This window comes from Juglans regia, chromosome 14 (assembly GCF_001411555.2).
Source record: "Juglans regia cultivar Chandler chromosome 14, Walnut 2.0, whole genome shotgun sequence".
Classification (NCBI taxonomy): domain Eukaryota; kingdom Viridiplantae; phylum Streptophyta; class Magnoliopsida; order Fagales; family Juglandaceae; genus Juglans; species Juglans regia.
In genome coordinates, this window is record NC_049914.1 from 23,005,681 (window position 1) to 23,027,155 (window position 21,475).

At 36.9% G+C, this 21,475-nt stretch overlaps 2 protein-coding genes across 2 annotated transcripts; one reads left to right on the top strand and one right to left on the bottom strand.

Moving 5' to 3' along the window:
* The first annotated feature begins 5,321 nt into the window (after positions 1-5,321).
* Positions 5,322-7,386, top strand: LOC109000663. The gene is made up of 3 exons (XM_018977616.2): positions 5,322-6,140; positions 6,543-7,085; positions 7,288-7,386. Exons 1-3 carry the CDS (start codon positions 5,322-5,324, stop codon positions 7,384-7,386), a joined length of 1,461 nt encoding a protein of 486 aa, XP_018833161.1.
* Positions 7,387-13,459: 6,073 nt separating this feature from the next.
* LOC109000640 (lysosomal Pro-X carboxypeptidase-like) lies at positions 13,460-16,581 on the bottom strand. Its single transcript, XM_018977591.1, has 9 exons — positions 16,162-16,581; positions 15,710-15,896; positions 15,472-15,605; positions 15,264-15,376; positions 14,937-15,180; positions 14,097-14,252; positions 13,910-13,989; positions 13,702-13,751; positions 13,460-13,599 (listed from the first exon to the last, which is right to left on the bottom strand). Exons 1-9 carry the CDS (start codon positions 16,579-16,581, stop codon positions 13,460-13,462), a joined length of 1,524 nt encoding a protein of 507 aa, XP_018833136.1.
* Between the last annotated feature and the right edge of the window lie 4,894 nt (positions 16,582-21,475).

The following is a 21,475-nucleotide window of genomic DNA, read 5'->3' on the forward strand; positions in this document are numbered from 1 at the left end:
GTTATTAGTTGTAAGTGGATTCTGGAGACGTTTAGACAATCATGGGTGCTGTAATGGGTGTAAGAAAATCCTGTCAGTGGTGAAGTTATTGAGCCTTTAAGTTGGTTTGCATGGGAGACTAGATAGTGTGTTGTACTGTATTGAGAAAGATTTCTTGTGCTTTCTTGTTGGGTGAAATTAGAGATGAGGCCAAGTTTCACCTTGTTAGTTGGAATAAGATTTGCTCCCCGATCTTTGGCATGGGGTTATGGCAGTATCATCAAGAAGGAGAGCCATTATGGAGGGCTGTTGTTGATTGTAAGCATGAGAGTGCTTAGAGGGTTGGTGTTCAAAGGAAGTGAGAGGTTCACAAGGTGTGGGGTTGTGGAGAAATAATAGGAGTGGATGGGGGGGATTTTGCAACTAACTTCAGATTTGTGGCTCGTGAGGGATCCAAATTCAGATTTTGGCATGTCGTTTGGTGCGGTAATAGAGCTCTCAAGATTGCATTTCTTGGCCTCTTTTGGATTTCTTGGCCTCAGTGGTTTTGGATAACTCTGGCGACTCTTTACAGTTAGGGGTGAAAACCGACTGTATCGGCGCGGTTTTGGGGTAAAACTGACGCCGACAGATAGTTTATTTTTGGGGGAGGAAACCGGCCGAAACCGATCGATGGGGAGAAAAACACCGGCCGTCTCGACACAGGCAATTCTCTGGCGGTTCACGGTCGGTTCATCGGCGAGTTTCGTCTGAGAGAGTAGAGAGAGAGAGAGTGTCGCAGAGGAGAGAGAGAGGGGATGAAAAATGCGATGCGTCACTGGGAAGAAGACGCCCGAGGAAGAAGACGACCTAATTTCAAAACGACGCCGTTTGGTCTAAACCAAACGGCGTCGTTCTACTTAATTTTTTTTTAATACGTTATGAATAAAACGACGCCGTTTGGTTTAATACCAAACGGCGTCGTTTCAGTTATGTTAAAACACAACTACAGACTTAAAACGACGCCGTTCCACTTAAACTTAAGTGGAACGACATCGTTTTGAATACAGAATATATAAAAAAAAATAACATTTCTTTAATCGGCCGGTTCAGCGGTTTGAACCAGGTTCGAACCGGCCGATATCGGTTTATACTATTTTCTGCAGCACGCCGACCGGTTCTTCACCGGTTTCGGCCGGTTCCGAGCTCCGGCGGCCGGTCTGAGTCGGTCTAGGTCGGTTTATCGGTTTTTTGTACAGCCCTATTTACAGTGGAATGTTTGTTTTCCTAGAGCGGATGGGGATTAGGAAATTGGGCCTATTTTTTAGCTTCCCGCTTGTTGTTGCTTTCAATATTTGTAGGGACAAGGTAGATATGATGGTTTGGATTCAGTCAGGGAGTACGAAGTTCACTGTTTGATCTTTGTACAAGGTTTTGACACATTATAACATTAATCATTTTCCTTGAAAGCGTATATGGAGCAGCAAGGTGGCTCCCAAGGTTGCCCTCTTTGTTTGGACTGCATCTCTTGGGAAAAACTTGACCATGGACAATCTGAGGAAGCGAGAGCTTATTGTTATGGATTGGTGTTATATGTGTAAAATGAGCAGTAAAATAGTGGATACTTTTTACTTTACTATGAGGTGGCCAGGGTCATATGGGATGAGATTATTAGTAGGATTGGACTTATGCGGGCAATGCCTAGGAGGGTGGTGGATCCTCCTTGCTAGTTGGAGAGGCCTTCAAGGTAATCACCAAATTGTTGCAGTGTGAAATATGATTCTCTTCTGTCTCATGCAGTGTATTTGGCTAGAAAGGAATGGTTGGAGTTTTAAAGATTGAGAACACATGTTGGGATGATCTCAGATATTTATTCTTCCCTGCTTTATTTTTGTAGGCTTCTATGATTGTCCTCAATGGGATTGGTTTCCATGATTTTCTTGTACCCATATCTAGTTTTTGACTTGTAACTAGGTGTTATCCATGTATACTTCCTGTGTACTTGGATTTTGCCTGTTTACTTGATCATAAAATCTTAGTTTACCTATTAAAAAAAAAAAAACCCAAATTGATATTTCTTTGGTTTTTGTTTACCATGTATCTTGTCGTAACTAAGATTTTTCCTCTCTTTCTATGTGTCTAGTTCACTCGTTACTTTTTTATGCACTGATTTTTCCTTCACATTTGGGTTAAATTTATAACCTCTCCTTATTCAAGGAATTTTCTGACTTGTGCTACAGAGCATGGTAGTGATGTTCATGATGCAAGAATGGGAAACTTGGTCAACCAACATTGTGGTGCCGTGAAGCAAATGAGCAATTTGAAATGTGCTGCGGGAGGAATGGACTTTGCTTGCATGAAGTTCTTCAAGATGGGGAAACTGATTTTGATTCCAAGATGGTCAGAAAGGTAGTTTCTCAGTACTCCCACAGCTAATGAGTCCTGGCTTTTTATAGCATACATTTTATTTTGGAATGCATAATTTTATTTTGATATCTGTTAGTCCAGTTATTATTTATTACTATTTCTCAATGCGCCTTAAGCTCTGCAGACTCTGTGGAGAATGTTTAACCTAATCTACTTTTTCATGGTGGTCATATAGATGTAAAAATCATTTGATAGTATTGAACAATATTGCAGCACAACTAACGCTTACAATCTCAGGATTGAACTATAAGACATGCTTCATTTAAACTTTCATGGTGCTGCAAAGGTGAACAAAGTGATTAGCACAAACATGACATTGTCTCTTTTGAAAGAGGGAATATAACAACTGCAGAACGAAGCAGTAAGCATGTACACAACTATTCTCTTTGTAAGAGTCTCTGGTTCTGCCACTAATTTAACGTGTCAAAGCAACGGCTTGTACCATTGATCTATCTATTTGCTCACCTTTACGCTCTTTTCTCGAACACCTGGTGCCATTAAAAAGGAAAAAAACCAGATACCCTCATCTCACAACTGCTACAAGTTCTCTTTTGTAACTGCTACTGTATGCGTTGTGCTCTTTAATCACTAAAATTGCAACTAAAAAGGTAATTTAGTGAACTTCAAGGGGACTTGATGTACTATTCATGTATTAAGACATGGTTATTTAAAAACTCCATATAATCTTCGGCAGCAATCATTTTTCAGTGATGTTGTAGAATTTAGCTTAGTAACATGGAGCGCTCCATGTTACTAAGCTAAATGTGTTTTTGGAACAAATGTTCAATCTGATTGGCTTCCATCCATATAAACTTTCAGTTATGTAATTTCTTTTGTTAATCCTTTGTTGACCATTTGAATGCACCTAACTAGCATAAATTTGTGTTATGAGCCTTAAATTCCAAAAGCTTGAGCTATCAGCAAGTGTATCAAGCACACACCCATGCATAAAGCCTGCCCAGTAATTATGAGTTGGCCCTTGTACGTGCAGAACAGAAGAAATCACCGAATGGGAGTTTCACGATTGTAACTAAAGAACTCTTAGTCAAACGAGCTCTGATGTGATTAACATGTATAGAAAACTAAGGAACCATCGGATTTTTCTATAATCTTGTATTTAAAATCTCTAGTGGAGCTTGATATTCATAGAAGTATACTTTGTCAACTTTGAAGAGAATACTGCATTTTTTAGTTTTTCCTGATTTTCTTTACTTTTTGGTTTTCCAAATTTTACAATAATTGCCAGTAAGCTTTTCTAAATATGATCATTTTTTCATTAATTATCTCTAAGGTAATATGCATAATGCTTGTCTAATTCAGTCATGTTCTTGGAAATGAAGTCTAAAACCCTGGAATCTACATCAACTGATCAATTTCATGTTAGACAAGGATATCTATTTCAGATTCTTTTGCTTTCAGACTGTACTTGGCAATTATTATCTACTGATTTTCAGGGAGCATCCATATTCAAAGGACCAGTTCCTCCCATCGTCCCATTTTCTTTAGGGTCTCTTGGCTTTATGACCCATTTCCGTATCCTCCTCCTTGTTTAAAGGCCTTTGTTTCTCTAACAGTTTGATAATTTAATGACACCACTTTAGAATACAATGGCCTCAGCCACCCACACCTTTTTATGACATCTTTCACATAATTGTTGGCTTTTTCCTAATATCAGTTGGTCCTTAATATTCTTCATACTCAGAAAACTACAGAGAATGCCTTGACTCTGTTTTTAAGGGTCCAATTAGTATCACATTACGACACTGTTAGCAGTGTCATGTTATTAGAACAGTGTTATATAATTTAGGCACGTACGTAATGTTACAAGGAAATTTATTTCTTTATTTGGGTTTTGTAAGTCAGCAATGCATTTGTTAATTACAAAAGAATAGCAATAAATATTAACTAGTATACACTTTCTCTTCTTCTTCTACAACACTTCATTTTCTTTCCTCAATATTTAATTTGTTATAAGTATTAATTAAAAAAATATTACGTTCAAACAACCCACAATCAGATTAAACAGAATAAAAAATAGAACAATTTTTTTTTTTTTCCTCAGATGCGTGGCATGACTAGTTAAATATATGGTTATCAACTCCCATTCAATGGTTGTTCATACTTAATGAGGCAGAAATTTATCAACTTAAGCAACCTTTTCAGGACCTAAATGATAAATAGGATAAAATTAGGGGAATTAATGAGATACTTGAGGAAATTAAAGACAATACTTATCATCAGTTACAAGTAATTTGGATAGAAAACGACTTCGATAATTAATGCTTTCTATACCAATCTCATGCAACGCAAAGTGCCCAACGTCATGATCTTGGCCTGTTTTGTGTGAAGTAAAAAGCATAAATCATGTGACATGTGCTCGATCGATCAACTTTTGGACTATTATAATAATTCTTCAAATAATGTGATCAACTTCACTTTATTTCCAAGAATTATAAAGTTTGCAAATTTTAGCTAAAGGTTCAGCATGCAGTACTCGATCGAACACAAGTGAACCTTTTTTTTTTTTTTTTTTCTCCAATTGAAATAAACTTTTCCAAGCAGGTTTTGAATGAGTGATTTTGTACGTTTCACAAATCTTTTGTGTCAATGTAACTTCTGTCCAAGCTAAGTTAACATGCATGTATGGCATGAAAATTTCAAGGACTTGTCCAGTTCTTCTCAGCATAACTCCATTTAAAAAGCTGAATGCATGGCCTGAAGAAGCACTTGATACTTCACTTCTCACAAAATCCATAACATAACCTGAAATTTAGGTTCAAAAGAGAGCAAAATCACATTTATTTTCAATCTTGAAGCAGAATCATTGACTTTAAAAGTACTGGGAGCTTTCAAAACTGTTTCTAAATTAAAACTTCAATTGAAATCAGTCTTTTATTAATTTGATTCCTTGCATCAATATCTTTCCACCATTTACAATGTCTTCTCAAACTTCTCTTAACTTAAGCACCATTCAACAAACTCTCAGCCCTTTATCTCTTGGAACCCTATACAAGTCTCTGGCTATTTCAAGTCTAGTCTTGTTTTTGTTCTACACTTTCTTGTTTAACCCTCTCAATTACCAACCTTCCGATCTCTTATCAACCATAAAGCATAAATGTCCATCCTCAACTCCCATTATCACCAATTCTCCTACCAACATCAGCCACATTGTGTTTGGCATAGTTGGATCCATGAACACATGGAAGTACAAGAAAACATACATTGAAGCTTGGTGGCGACCAAACATCACCCGAGGATATCTTTTCCTAGATAGAGCACCCACGCCGGAGTTCCAACCTTGGCCTTCAACTTCTCCTCCTTTTCGTGTCAATGAAAACCTCAATAAACTGAAAGTATACCCGAAAATCGTGAGGCCAGTTCAAGTTCGAATAGTACGCACAATAATGGAGACATTTAGACAGGGAGATGAAGATGTGAGATGGTATGTAATGGCGGATGATGATACTGTCTTGTTTGTGGATAACTTAGTTGAGGTTCTAGCCCAATACAACCATTCTAAATACTACTATATTGGGTCAAATTCAGAATGTGCCAAGTCTAACTTTGATTTCTCGTTTGATATGGCATTTGGTGGTGCCGGGTATGCTTTGAGTTACCCTTTAGTGCAAGCATTGGCAACCAAGTTAGACGATTGTGTTGAGCGATATCCTCACATGTCTGTCAGTGATTTTATGTTACACTCTTGTTTGGCTGATTTAGGAGTTTCTTTAACTCAAGAGAAAGGGTTTCATCAGGTAATTGCATAAAGCTTCTCCACTTTTGGTTGCTACCATATGTGATTTTGCATCAGTACTTTCCATTCTTTCGGAACCAAAAGTTACGTGCATTTTAATCTTGTTATCACAGTCACACTTGTTGATGTGGCACATCTTGATAGGTTTTGTGTATTAATCACTTAAATGACAACCACTTATGTTATGTCCAAAAGTCATTATAATCGAAGATGATATATTTAAGATAAAAAACGAAAAAAAATAGAGACATTTATCTTTTCAATACCATGGTAGAATTAGACCATTTTATACATATACAGTTAAATGACATAAAAAAGCCATTCCGAATATGCCAATGAAACAAATACTCCTATATATTGTTTTCCATCACAAACTAAGCCTTGTGGGTATTTTTGAATTCAGATTGATCTACACAATGACATATCGGGTCTTCTATCAGCTCACCCACAATCTCCTCTCCTTTCCCTCCACCATATTGACACCATAAATCCAATCTTCCCCACCATGAACCGTTCAGAATCAATAAACCACCTCATGAAGGCTGCAAAAGTGGACCAATCACGTCTTCTTCAACAAACCATTTGCTACCACAGGCCAGGCAATTGGTCTTTCTCAATTTCATGGGGTTACTCGGCTTATATATACGAAAACATACTCCCTCAGAGCATTTTGTGGAGACCACTTGAGACATTTAGGCCATGGATGAGAAATGTTAGGCCACCATTGTACATGTTCAACACCCGGTGGCCCTCCAACAATCCTTGTGAAGCTCCTCATGTTTTTTTTCGTGATTCTATTGAATATTATACTCAACAGAACCAAATTGTTACAACCTATATAAGAACATCGATGCGTGGTTTGTCGGCTTGTTCATTCACTGGTAATCATTCTGCAGATGCCATCACCAAAATTCAGGTGTTTTCTCCAGCAACAACACCCATGGAAGTGAGTTCTTTATATTCTCATGATTTTGAACAAGAACATTCATTTTTTATAGTTCACTTCAATAATTTGGGAAATCTTGCCTTCTACTTTGATCACTTAAGGTATCATGGATTTTGAGAAGTAATTTTTATGAAATACATAATGATTGTTAAAAAATATTGATTTGGTTCAATGATAATTGCAATTCCTTTTTTTGTCACAGGCCGGAGGAAGAGATTGTTGTGAAATTCTATACACGGCTACTAAAAATGTTACAAAAGTGAAATATAGGCCTTGCGAGAAGGATGAAGTAATTGCCTAACTTCAACATCAAATTACTAAGCTTCTTGTATTGTTTTTTTTTTTTTTAGTTTTTTCATTCTTTCCTTTTCTTTCTTTTTTGAGCTCCTTAACAACTGATTGTTTTATTAATAATATATAAGGGTGTATGTGGTTTTGTAATGTGCATTTTATTTTCAAATTTTACATGGCAACATGCATGTTTTTCAGTTCTCTTAAAAGTTCAAAATGAACATGGAGGGTAGAACCAGAAGAGAGAAGAAAGATCATATCAAATATTAATATTTCTTATTCTAATCATAATGCTATTATCCTTGAACAGACAGAGAGGTAGAAAATTACAGGTTCTAATCAGATACAAATTGTAATCATAAGAAGAATTCCATATGCAACAAATGGTAGTGGGCAAGTGGTTGTTATATCTAAATATTTCCACACAAAACAACATAAAACTATGAATTGGGAAAATCAGTAAAATTTGCATATGTCAAGGAATATCTTTCAATAAATTTGCTCACGTTGGGCTCGAAATTATAAAATATCTCCGTCAAGTTTAAACATCTTCTCCATCAACCTCATGATTATATCTTAGACCACAATGCCTAAAAGCGACAATCCATCTTCAAATGACGCCTTTCAACCACAATTCCAAGGAGATTTGCTGATATCTGGGAGGACATTCTTTTTCTTGATGAGTTTTAGAGTTTTGTTTCTTCCATGTTTTCAGAAAAGAAAACCAAGTTAGCTGATGGCCTTGGATAAAATTTGCAAAATTCAAGTACCGATGACTTTGAAGTGGCCAAAACATGGGTAGGCAACTGTTGAGAGGTGTCTCCCATCTAAAGAAAACCATAATATTTTGTTGCCCAATATTAGTCGAAAATCCTCATTTTCTGTGCAACAGCCAGCTGCAAGATCATTGATAGCAGAAAATGTTCTTGGAGAGCATGCACAAATAAAGGAGTTAAAAGCAATTGGTCACATCATCCATCATAAAGCTATGATCAACTTCATATACATGTGCTCCAAGATGTATACAAAATCATCCCTGTAAGTTTAGACATCCGGGATAGTCTTGAGAAAAGTTGTATGTGTTGCAAAAGTAGTAATCAAGACTAAAAAAGCAACCCAATTCAACAAAAATCAAATTGCCATCACTTTCCATGCTAAGAAACATGCAGGCCCTATTGAAATGTATGTTATGATCGGAAAGAAGTGTATCTAGACTATGAATGGAGGTTGATGATAGAAGTGAAGGCTATATGAATAAGAGTTGCAGAGCTTATGAAGTCGTTGCAAAGGTTATGAAGTTGAGTTCATGGATGGTGGTTTGTTTAATTAGTGAAATGTGATACGTGTCATTTTATTAGTGCTGCTTCATGTGGGTGAGTTGTGTATAAGTAGAACGACATCGTTTGGTTAATAAATAGAGTGTTGTCGTTTTGGCTTAATAGCTGAAATTGTAATATGAATTCTGATACGCAGTCTTTTTAATTTACATCTTGGTTACATAGTATAAAAGCATCCACGAGTTGGAATGGAGACCAACTCTGAAATTCAGTGCATTACTCTCTCTCTCTCTCTCTCTCTTCCTCTCTCTCTAATTCTTGATCGTATTCTTGGAGGGTGACTACCTCAATGCAATCAATCTGTAGTGTAGCAGAATGGTCCATCACAAAAAAGAATTTTATAAGTTGAAGGTGAAGAAGTGGATGCGGCAATAAAGATAAAATTGGTAAAACAATACCTAGATCAGTCAAGGATGAATGTATTCCAGTTGAGAATCAAGATAAAAAGTCTCACTCTGGGATGTGAGCAATCTTGGGCCAATCCTCACCTCTCTCTTGGTCGCATCTTTGTAATAAGATGGGGCGATCACTAATTTTCAACCTTTTCAAAGAGGTTAGCTTACAGATTGCTTCTGGCAGTGATGTCAAGCTGGAGCATCTAGAAATTGTGAAAGACTCAAGTGATGTCCAATTGCAGATCCACTCTAGTATAGTCATCAAGATTGAAAAACCTGCGATTTCGAGCTCTAGTAGAATGGTAACATCTTGAAGCCCCAACAGGAGAGACGCCAATTTTGGAATATCCGTAAACTCCAAAGAGATGATGCTTTTAAGCCATTTCCATTGCATCCCGTGCTCATCGTTGCCTGGATTAAGAACGGGACAATCAATAAGCTTAAGTTCATGAAGTGCAGTGAGATATTGTACACCTTCGAAGAGAGACTTTAATTTAGGGCAAAGCCTTATCTTCAAAAGTTGGAGAGAGATGAGGTTTTGCAACCCATCCTCTATAAGTGTTTCTAGATCCTCAATTTCTTTTAAGTATATTTGCTTCAATTTGGAGAGAGGAGAAGATGAAAAGGCAATAGATGTAGAGGAAGTGGATAACCCTTGTTGTCCTTTCTGCTTCGAAGAAGAGTTAGTTTTCCATGCTTTATGGTCATGCTTAGCAACTCAAGATGTTTGGAGCCAATGCTCTAAACCACTTTAGAAAAAGGCCTACTAGAAAATGTCATTCTTGGATCTAATGGAGAATTTTTGTTAACTATGAGGTAGAAGTAATTGAAGAGGTTGCAGTGGTGGCTAGGAGAATATGGCAAAGAAAGTCCCTGTATGTTTTTCAAGCAGAAGTTCAAAATCCTAATGTGGTGGTTCAGCATTCTCAATAAGTCCTTAAGGAACTCAAGGCGGATTAAGGGTAGGAGACAAACTATACTGCTGTGACTAGTAACATAGTCTCAAGTTGGGAGCTTCCTCCTTTGAACCAGACTAAGATTAATTGGTACATTGCAACAAATAAGGTATTGAAGTCGTGGTCAGAGACTGTGAAAGGTCAGTTCTTAGCTGCTTGAGATTCAATAGACCATTATTGTTTGATCCTTTGCTGGCTGAAGCAATTAGTGCACTACATGCCACTAAGTTTGGTCTGGATCTAGGATTGTTGTGAGACCCAACCCGCTGCCAAGCCCAGGCCCATGGAAAATGCTTCCAGAATTCACGTCGCATGGTTTCACGCTATCTTTCCATTTTCATGCACATCCATCCTTCCCTTTTATCTAGGTTTGATTTGTTTCCTACTTATAGTCTATATATATATATATATATATATATATATATATATATATTAAGCTTTTCTCAACCCTAGATGCATTGCCGCTGTTTTCTCTTCACGCCTCAGCCACCCAAACTATTCGGACATCCACTTTCCACTGTGAACCTCTGGCCAGACCTCACCACCATGCCTAGCTACACGAAGCTGCCGCCCAACGCTTCGTAGCCTCTGTTGCAAGCCTCGAAATCCCCTATTTTAGTTGTCCTAAACAGAGCAACATTCAAGCCACTGCAATCTCCCTCCATTGAGAGCTCCACCACGTTGTGACCCCATAGAAACTGCCGGCAAGGACTTCCCATCACCCCTGTCCGCCACATGTAGCTTCAAGTCCCCCGGTAAGCTCATGCCATTTATGATTGGTTGTTCTTCTCTCTCAGTCTCTCAGTCTCTCTCCCTCACTCTCTCACCATGTGTCTCTCTCGCTCTTGCCACCCAGTGTAGGTAGCCTCGTCACCGTACGCCTTCCTTTGCACTCTAGTCTCTCAGTCCTTCCTTGCCCCTCCACGCATACTCTCAGTTTAGTCGTAAGTCCTTGTCGCTACACTTCATTTCTCTCATTTTTCATGTTGTTGACTTAAAGAGTTGTGTGTATATATATATATATATATATATATATATATATATATATATGGGTAAGTCTATAACCTAATAGAATAGGAGTTATTACTGTTAGGCCCTTTGATCACGTTTTCCAAATGATGAAGAATTTCAAAAGCTATTGCATAGTCGGTCTAATAAATAAATAAAATTACATTATTACCTTTTAGTTACAAGTTGCATTATTGTGTTTTAAACCTTTAAAATGTATCTATAAACTCTAAGTTTTCCATGTTTACAGAAACGATTTTGGTAAGTTAAATTTATTTTAAGTAAAGTTTCTTTCAAAAGTAAGTGATAACGTTGTAATTTTATTATGACCTAGTTTGTTAAATAGTCTTTATGTATAACTTTAAAAGAAATTTTGGTATAATTATGTTATGTAGTATTAAATCTAATAGTTTGATTTTCAATAGTAAATAAGTTAGAGTTTAATACATTAGTCAGAGATTTAGTTGGAATTTGAGAGGTATTAACATTTTAGGATTTTGTGAATTTAGGTTTCTGAGAAATTTAAAGTAAGTTATTTTAGCATCTTAGACTTAAATATTGAAATATGTGTTTGATTGGGAATTTATAAAAATTACATGATTGTGTTGTAGGTGAAGATTAATATTTGTTTGGCATTTTTGAGGAATTTTTCTAAAGGCTAAGAAGTTCAGGTAAGCGAGATTCCTATACTAGATTTGCATAAAAATAAATGAACTGGAGTTGGTTTGTAAAAATATGCATGTTATTTTAAAAAGAAAATGTGAAAAACAACCTCAATATATGTTTTTCATTCACTCATGAGATTTGTATGAAAGAGAAAATAAATGTTTTTGACATGAATAGTGTAGACATGAGTATATTTGACATGTTTCTGGAATATGCAAAAGAGCGACTATGATAACATTGAGATTTTTATACATGTGATATGAAATGATTTGGATCTGTTTGTGATCAAGTGGAAATATTATGAATATGTTTAGCACGTGTTTTCATACGATATGGATATGAAAAACTTTTGGTATACTTATCTGTTTTGATTCTGATTCTGAGTATGGTTCTGATATGATGATACTGGTTCACGTGATATAGTTGGTACCAACATGATATGATATGATATGAGTGCACCCACTTTGGAAACAAGGTATTTTTTATGTGTTCTTTCTTTTGTGCACACTTGGGGCTCCGAGATTGAAAAATAGGAAGTTTCACAATATGATACTGCCTGGTTTGGCCACCGGGGATAGTACAACCCTACCACGGAGGTTAAACATGATATATGATATGACACGATATGATACGTTAAGATGAAGATGTTCAAGTATGTTATGTCAAAGCATTTTTTAATATGAAAATGGTCTTTGAATATGAAAAGTGTCTTTATATATGAATAGTTGGTATTTGAGTATGAAAAGATTGAAAAGTCGCTCAGATTTTCTGAAAGCACATTTCTGAGATCTGCATATAAAAATAAAATGTTTTGTTACTACATATTGAATTTTCTGAAAAGACTCATGTTTACATACTAGTATATGTTCTCTGCTTACTGAGTTGTTAATAACTCACCCCTTATCTTTATTATTTCTCAGATGACATTGATGATCCAGTTGGGGGTCAGGAATAGAAATTGGAGCTTGACTAGATATGGATAAAAGGTTGAGTACCTAAGAGTACTACTATTGTCAGTAAAAGGATTTAACTTGAATATTTGAAATACTTTATGTTGTTTGGACCTATTGAGACTTAAAGATGTATCGTTTTATTTCGTTGAGATTATTGAGAGATTTTGGACTCCTTTCGGTTTATGTTATTTTGTAATGGTTACTTACGGAGTTTGTATTATGGTTATTTTGGAAAATATGAGATTGTGTATTATTTATGAAATCCTTGAAGTTTTTAGATACTTGGAGAGACAGGTTTGTAAGTGATATGTAGTAATTCTCCGACCCTTTCGGGTACGGGGGATTACAATTGCAGTACATACATCATCCTTTGAGGGGGACTTGTTACGGGTGGTCAAGGACCTATCAAGAGACTCTAGTTAGGGAATGGTGATCAACAACATCAAGCATAAGTTACAGATGTTCTCAAACTGGTCTCCACATCATGTTCCAAGAAATGCAAATAGTGTTGCTCATGCCTTAGCAAGATCTGCATTACTCATTTCTGATGTAATTCATGTAGACATGGAAGAAAGTCCTTCTTGTATTGTTTCTTTGATCTGAAATTATTGAGGAATAAAACTGTTTTCCTTGAAAAAAAAAAAAGTGTACATCATGTAATATGTACAATTTACAAACGTGAAGGCATTAATAATTTGTTGAATATTGCTTAATTAATTATTTGAACCTCAGGCATGATCAGCTACTTGTACTGCACGTGATTTTAAATTATTGCCTGAAAGCTGCAAGGAGATTAAAGTAGTAGTTGCTGATCCATCCTTTGATGATATTAACCTCAGCTTTTCTCTGTATGACCAACCACTCTGGATCGGTTTGGTTTGCTGGATGCATATCCAGGCAATGAGATCCTGCAAATTGAAAAAACGACCGATATTTGAGTATTATAATGCTGATGATGATCTCCATAAAATAATGAGTTGAGCAGCTAGCTAGCTAGCTCTAGCACATACCGTTAACTGTATGGATGGCAACGATACTGTTTGATATGTTTACAAGCACCCTGCATGCATGGAATTATATATATAAAAACAGAGAATTATATGATCATCTGTTAAACTAATTGGTCGAGGATTAATAAAATTGATCGAGAAGTTTAATTTTATTTATTAATTTCTTGATAATGTTTGTTTATATATAATAATCAGATCTAGTACGTACCCGCCACTGCTAAAAGGATCTTTGAGCCCATTGGAGAAGATGATGTTGCTTCCAAACCTTTGGAGGATTAATTTTATATCCTGCATGCAATTTGCCATTAAATTAATTAAGATACGTACGTACATGCATGGCCTCCATATTAATTGTTTGTAAAAAAGAAAATAAGTAAATTAATTAAAATACTTACATGGCCTCCATAGTAAGTAGTGACCCACTGAGGCCGAGGCAGTACACCATATATGCTTCTGCAGTACCCCTCAGTGAAGTTGCTTAGGATAAAAGGTCTAGGTTGGAACATGGTATTATTGGTAATTCCTATGGGAATCACCATCTCACTACATACCTAAATTAATGTACAGACAATTAATAGTCAATGATCTTCGCATTGATCACGAAAATCAGCTAATTATTCAGATCAAAAGTTTCATGATCATCAAGGAGTTGTGATGAAGGTGGTCCATTTCTTTGCAAAAATAGCAGTCTTCTACTCAAGAAAGCATGATGAGACTTCTCGAACCATATATTTCTTTTGTTCCCTTGCATTTCCATATTATATATATGCGCGCATATATATATATATAGTGAGTTAATTTTGAATATTAATGTCTAGCAGTACTTGGTTTTAATGTTTTGAATAAAGCAAATCTCCAATTAATGATCAGGAGCTGCGTGTATATTTATTATATATAAGAGAATATCTCATGGTGATCCAATTAAATAAACTAAAACCGGCCAAGACAAAGAAAAATGCTTATAGCTGTCTGTTGCCAAGGAAAGACGATATCAAAGCCAACCGTTGCTACCATCAAGGAAATATCTTTGACAACTATCCTACGTACAACTCTATATTAAACTGATGGTACCATTGTTGTAAATTAATTTAAAATTAATCTATAATGGAGTGTGGCTTACATTGGTTGATATATATGCTATATATATGTTAGCAATTGCACCGTTTACGCTGTATGTATGTATGTATGTATGTAAGTATGTATGTATGGATGGATCATGGATGTATGAAATTTACCTGCCATCTCCAACCTATAATTGTTTCAGATATATTTTGAGTTGCATTGAAATAGCATGTTCTATTTCCAGAATAGGCAACAACACCCGCAAATACTTTGTCAAGAATCTCTGTTTCAGGAGGAGCTCCATCTATGCCACCGCAGATTGTGGTAACCGGATAGTTTGGGGGATGATTATATTGAGCTGCACGGGCATACATCCACACCAAATTGGTCTTGAGCCCAGAAGATGAGCTTAGGGGACTGAAGAAAGCAAAAATATAAAGGAGTCATGACAAAATTATTGCATTGCTTGATAGAATTAGGTCATATGGAAATTTATGTACTCGCAAGTCTTGAATGTCTTGCTAAGGACAGAAAGGCCATCAGGCTTAGTTGCAACTTCATCGATTATAGACCATGAATCTTTTATAGTTTGGTAGCAGGTCTCGCTAGCTTCCTGCATGCAGTACCATCCAGGGCACAACTTTTTAATTACTGCAAAAAAATGAAGGGTAAAAGAAAAAAAAAATGAATATTTATTCAGATAGTTACCCTGAAATCCTTGGTAACAACAGAGAAAAAACCGTCTTGTGGAGTGATGTCATCGAAGTAAAGGATTGGAGCTGATGAGGCCAAGGCGCCAATGGCAATGTGAGGATATTTTAGCCGAAACCACGATGCTAGCACTGAAGAAAATATGATCATAAAGCTATAGCTTTTAAAAAAACATATCAAAATTCAGTTCATATATAGTCATAATTAGAAGGAAATTAAGCAATTTGTCACCGACTTCCTCCATATGATCCTCCAATGACAATTACTGGGGAATATTGTGCTTGTAGTTGTTCCTTTAAGTTTAAGATGATTTCTGCATAATCTGCTAAAGCTTGGGCGGAGTTGAAGTACCCGAGAGTGCTTGCATTTCTAAATGCTTCTGTCCTTGATCCGAATGGTATAGACTCCCCATAATATCGATGCTAATCAAGAAAACAATGATTTATGAGTAACTAAATTTTGAATCTAAATTAAGGGGCCGGGGAAGAAAACTAAATATAAAATGCTTAGTTATAATATTGAAGTTTCAGAATTTTAGCGAATATGGTTCATCTTTACACCCAGAAAAGCCAAAGAATGAGATAGAATGTTGAGTACTTGATCATGTGTATATATGTAAGTGCATATATATATATATGCTTATTAATTTTTTCGTGTGCCTCTTTGGAATTTAATGATCATACGTACCTCTATGTATAGCAAGAGAGCCTTAAACTCCGCGGCATTATCAGTAAGAAATCCGATGGCAGTTAGATAAGTACTATCCAACGGTGCTTCTGCGCCAAGATAAACTAAAATTGGAGCACTACGATTTGCACCACCCCAGTACTTAGAATTGATCACATATCTTTGCTGAAAAGTGGAGTAGCTTTCAGGCATATAGTTGAAGTGATCGAGTGTTTGATTATAGTAAAATGTTTCGAAGTCATCCGAAACATTTGCAGAGAATACTGTTTCAGGATCTTGTAGAATTCCTCCAAGCGGACTCAGTCTAGGAATATCGAATATCGTTGTCGCACTAGTACTGCTGATGAGTACAGAGGTTGAAATGATAAGAAAGATATTCAAAGGGAGCCATGATTGCAATGAAGATATTGGAGACTTCATCGCGGTATACAGAGAAATTAAAAAAGAGAGATTTCATTTATCACAAGGTTGTTGCTTAGGAATTGAAGCTGGTTTTATAATTACATCGTGTTTAATTAATTTGCTGATCAGTTATAGTAACGTATGAAACTTTAGTTTTTCCGTCGCTTACAATTAGTGTTAATTTAGGCTAAATTATTGATCGATCTAATATTGGATATACCGTGGATATATTACAGCTAGCATTACAGATGATTGCGATGCGACGTACATGTTTTGACTAAGAAACAAGACTACAGCTACTATATAAGCAGGCGTGCACACAGCTTGATCTACGAGAAGGAGATTGATATAAAAAATATAATATATATAGAATAAAATAAGATAAATTAAAAACAGGCAAATTTAATTTCAGGGACCATGCAAGTAATAATTCGCAGTGGTGATCCATATTGAGGATAAAGCTGCTCATTATAATTTATAGGGATTTTTTGTGGTTTAAGCTCATGATAATCTATATATTAATTAAGGACTTAGCGAAAATTTCGCTAGAACAGTACTACGTAGGACAATAAGATGCACCAGGTTAATTCGCCCGATTCATGAAGAGGACTTGCTACTCTTTCATTTATTTATTTATATCTCCTAAGTTACTACTAACTAGTAACTACCTACTATTCTTTAATTATTATTAGTTCGTGGAAGAGAGTACTGCATGGCGAGCCATGGACTCCTTAATTAGGGGCATTGAGAAGCATACAACTAGGGCTAAACATTTAAACCGTCACGTATCCCATCTTCCCTCTCAGTCCCCGCGGACTCTCCTAGCCTTGGTCGCTCTCTCAGTTTGGACTCTCGAGCTCTCCAGCCTTCCTCGCTCTCTCAGTTGTTCTCTTAGCTCCCTCAGACCATCTCTCTCTCAATCCTACGCCTCTGTGCTACATATTTCTTGCTCGCGCTCTTTCTCTCTCTCTCTGTGTTATGATCCTGAGGGTTAAAAATTTACCCAAATTAGTATCCAACAGTTCTAGAATTTTTGGATCAATGGTTGGGTCTTTAACAATTGGTATCGGAATAGGGATCACGTTACGGGTTCAAGTCACGAAGGGGGCGACCTATAGGCTGGATTAAAATGCTTTGATACTATGTATGAACATAGTGTTAAGTCATTGAATACTGATAGATGAATGAAGCCGCCAAAAGGAAAAAGGCTACTACCGAGCCAGTATCGATAGATTGGGCCACTGTGGAAGTCGAATTAGGAAGCGTGGTGGAATGTTATGATCCTGAGGGTTAAAGGTTTAACCAAATTAGTATCCAACAATCATAGAGCTTTTGGATCAATGGTTGGGTCTTTAACACTGTGTCTCTCTTGCTCGCTCGCTCCGTATATATCTTTCTCTCTAACCAAAGGTAAGAATGGTCCGAACTGTTTGGGTTAAGGTTTATATGGTGGTTGTTGGGTTTGGAAATTTCTAGGTCAGTCTTGGTTAGAGAATTTTTGTATGGTGATTGTTAAATTGTTTCTATTAGAGACCCTGGTTTTCTGAATTTCCAAGTTGTATTAATGGTATTGTGGCAGTGTGTATTTATACAATTTACAAGAGAAATCATTATGTTACAAGAGAATCCAAATAATAACATAAAGGTAAAACCTATATTCTAAAATATTCTCAAAACCTAATTTGAAATGGAAGGTATTGTGCTTATACGCCCCCTTGAGTCCAGTGGGGTGTCAACTACATTGAGACTAGTACCAAAAAGAATAAATTTGTCTGAAACTAAAGGTTTGGTAAAAACATCAGCTAGTTGGTCCTTTGAGCTGCAGTGGGAAACTTTGAGAGTGTTTGCAGCGACGCGATCTTGAACAAAGTGATGGTCAACGTCCATGTGCTTTGTTCACGAGTGATAAACTGTATTTGTTGTGAGAAAAGTTGGTCCAATGTTGTTACACCAAAGAGTAGGTGGTTGTGACAAAAAAACACTAAGTTCACGGAGTAGTGTTTGTAACCAAATTAGCTTAGCAGTAGTAGATGCCAAAGATTTGTACTCAGCTTCAGTACTGGATTTAGCAACTGTCTTCTGCTTCTTAGAGCTCTAGGAGATCAAGTGTTATCCAAGAAAGATGCAAAAATCACAAATTGAGCGTCTGTCGTCTGGACATCCTACCCAGTCAGGGTCGGTATAAGCTTGAAGATTGAGCTTGGAAGACTTCTTAAAGAACAAACCAAGATTCAGAGTACCCTTTAGGTATCGTAGAATCCTTTTAACAATAGTCCAGTGAGAGAGTTTGGGACAATGCACAAACTGACATACTTTGTTTACAACAAAGGCTATGTCAGGGCGTGTCAAGGATAAATATTGTAACCCTCCTACAATGCTTCTGAACAGAGTGCAATCATCACATTGAGGTGAATCATATTGAGACAGCTTAAGAGAAGCTACCATAGGTGATGTTATGGATTTGGCAGAAAGCATATTGCTTCGAGCCAACAGATCATTGATATATTTACGTTGTGACAAGAACAAGCCATTATCAAAGTAATCAACCTCAAGACCAAGAAAGTAAGAAAGCATACCAAGGTCCTTAACAAGAAAAGCAGTAGCCAAGGAAAAAATAAGAGAATCAATAGCACACGACTGTGAGGAGGTGATAACCATGTCATCAACATATATCAACAAGTAAATGGTCATATCACCACGAGTTAAAATAAATAAGGAAGGATTTGCTTTCAAAGCGGAAAAACCATAGTCTAATAACCAGGTACTGAGTTGGGCAAACCAGGCACGTAGAGCCTGCTTAAGACCATAGATAGCCTTATTTAATTTACATACATAATTAGGGTAAACATAGTTGATAAACCCTTGAGGTTGCTGCATATAAACTGTGTCAGTCAAAGTACCATGTAAAAATGCATTCTGAATATCAATTTGGCACAAAGGGCATGCTTGACTGACAGCTATAGATAAAATCAAGCGGATGGTAGTCGCTTTAACAATGGGACTAAACTATTCGTTATAGTCTAAACCTGACTGTTAGTAGTAGCCCTTGGCTACCAACCGAACCTTTCTTCTAGCAAAGGAGCCATCAGAGTTCAATTTAGTTCTATAAACCCATCGACATCCAAGAATATTAAAGGTAGAGAGAGGGGGTACCAACGTCCAAGTATTATTTTGAATCAAAGCATTATATTCAAGGGACATAGCATCATACCATTCAGGAAATTTGGAGGCAGTGGAAAAGCTGGATGTTTCATCTGGACGGCCACCATGGTGTTGAGGCAAGTCCGTCATGGGTACTGGATCGTGCCATCCGTTAGAGTCCGTGGGCGAGAAGAGTTGGTGTGACTCTGTGTGATTATAAGACTTGGGAGAAACAAGAGAAGAAGAAGAATGTCTATTTTGTAAAGGAGGAATGGTAGTCGAAGGATCAGAGTGAGGAGAGGATGGGTTCGAGGAGAGGACACCAGTGGCAGAGGAAGATGTGAATGGAGAATTAGGGTTTGGGATATTGAAAGGGGTTGGGCTGGGTTGATGGGCTGGGCCTGGACTGAGAATAGATTTTTGAAAAAGGGGAAGAGAGACGTGAGTTCGGGCCAGATTTGGTGGAGAGTAATTAGGCTTCAGTTGAGAGTGAAAATGAGCCCTCCTTAAAAATTACATCTCTGGAGATGTAAAGCTAGTTTGTGTTGGGCTCAAGAAATTTGTAGCCTTTATGGGAAGTACTGTGGCCCAAAAATATACATGAAACAGAATGAAAATTAAGCTTGTGTTCGTTATAGGCCCTAAAATTGGGCCAACACTCATACCCGAAAACTTTTAAGGAAGAGTAATCAGGATCCTTATTATATACCATGAAATGGGGTGATTTATTTTTGAGAATTTTGGATGGAAGCATTTTTATTAAATGAACTGAAGTTTCAAAGACTTCAACCCAATAAGTTGTGGGTAAAGAAGAATGGGCTAGTAGAGCAACCCCAGTTTGACAATATATCGATGCTTACGCTCTACTATTTTGTTGATGAGCATATGGGCAAAAGAGTTTGTAAGTAATGCCGAGTTGAGAGCATAGAGAGGCAATGGGCTTAAATTCAGCTCCAACATCAGTTTGAAGAGTGATTAATTTACAATTAAAAAGTATTTCAATAAAGGGTAAAAAATGAGAGAATATAGCCTAAACATCGGATTTCATTTTTAATGGAAAAAGTCATGCATAACGAGTGAATTGATCTACAAAGAAAACATAATAATGAAAACTATGATTGGAAATAACTAGAGATTGGCCCCAGAGATCAGCACTGAGTAGTTGCAAGGGCCTAGTGTAAATGGACTGGCTCGGCCCATAAGGGAGTTGATGGCTTTTTGCAAGAGGGCAAGCAGAACACTTGCGGGAAGAACTTGTAACGCCCTAATAAAAGGCTCAAACCATATAGCATATACTCCAAAAGGACTAGTCAATAATATGATTGGAGTCCCATTGGAACCTTATAAAGAGCAAGAACTTCTCTTTTCCAGGCAATGTGGGATCTCATACATCACCTACCCTTATCCATATCACATGGAATATCACAATCTTACCCCCTTAAATTTCCGACGCCCTCGTCGGGCTTGTCCATTGTAGGTGGCATGGCTCAAGTCCCACATTTCTGGTTGATATAGACTCTGATACCATTTGTAACGCCCCAATAAAAGGCCCAAACCACATGGCCTATACTCCAAAAGGATTAGTCAATGATATAATTGAAGCCCCATTGGAATCTTATAAAGAGCAAGAACTTCTCATTCCCAAGTAATGTGGGATCTCATATACCACCTACCCTTATCCATATCACATGGGATATCACAGAACTGCTTGGAAAAAAAGGCAAGCAGTTGGCATGCACGATCTTGGAGATGAGTTGAAAAGAAGGGTGCC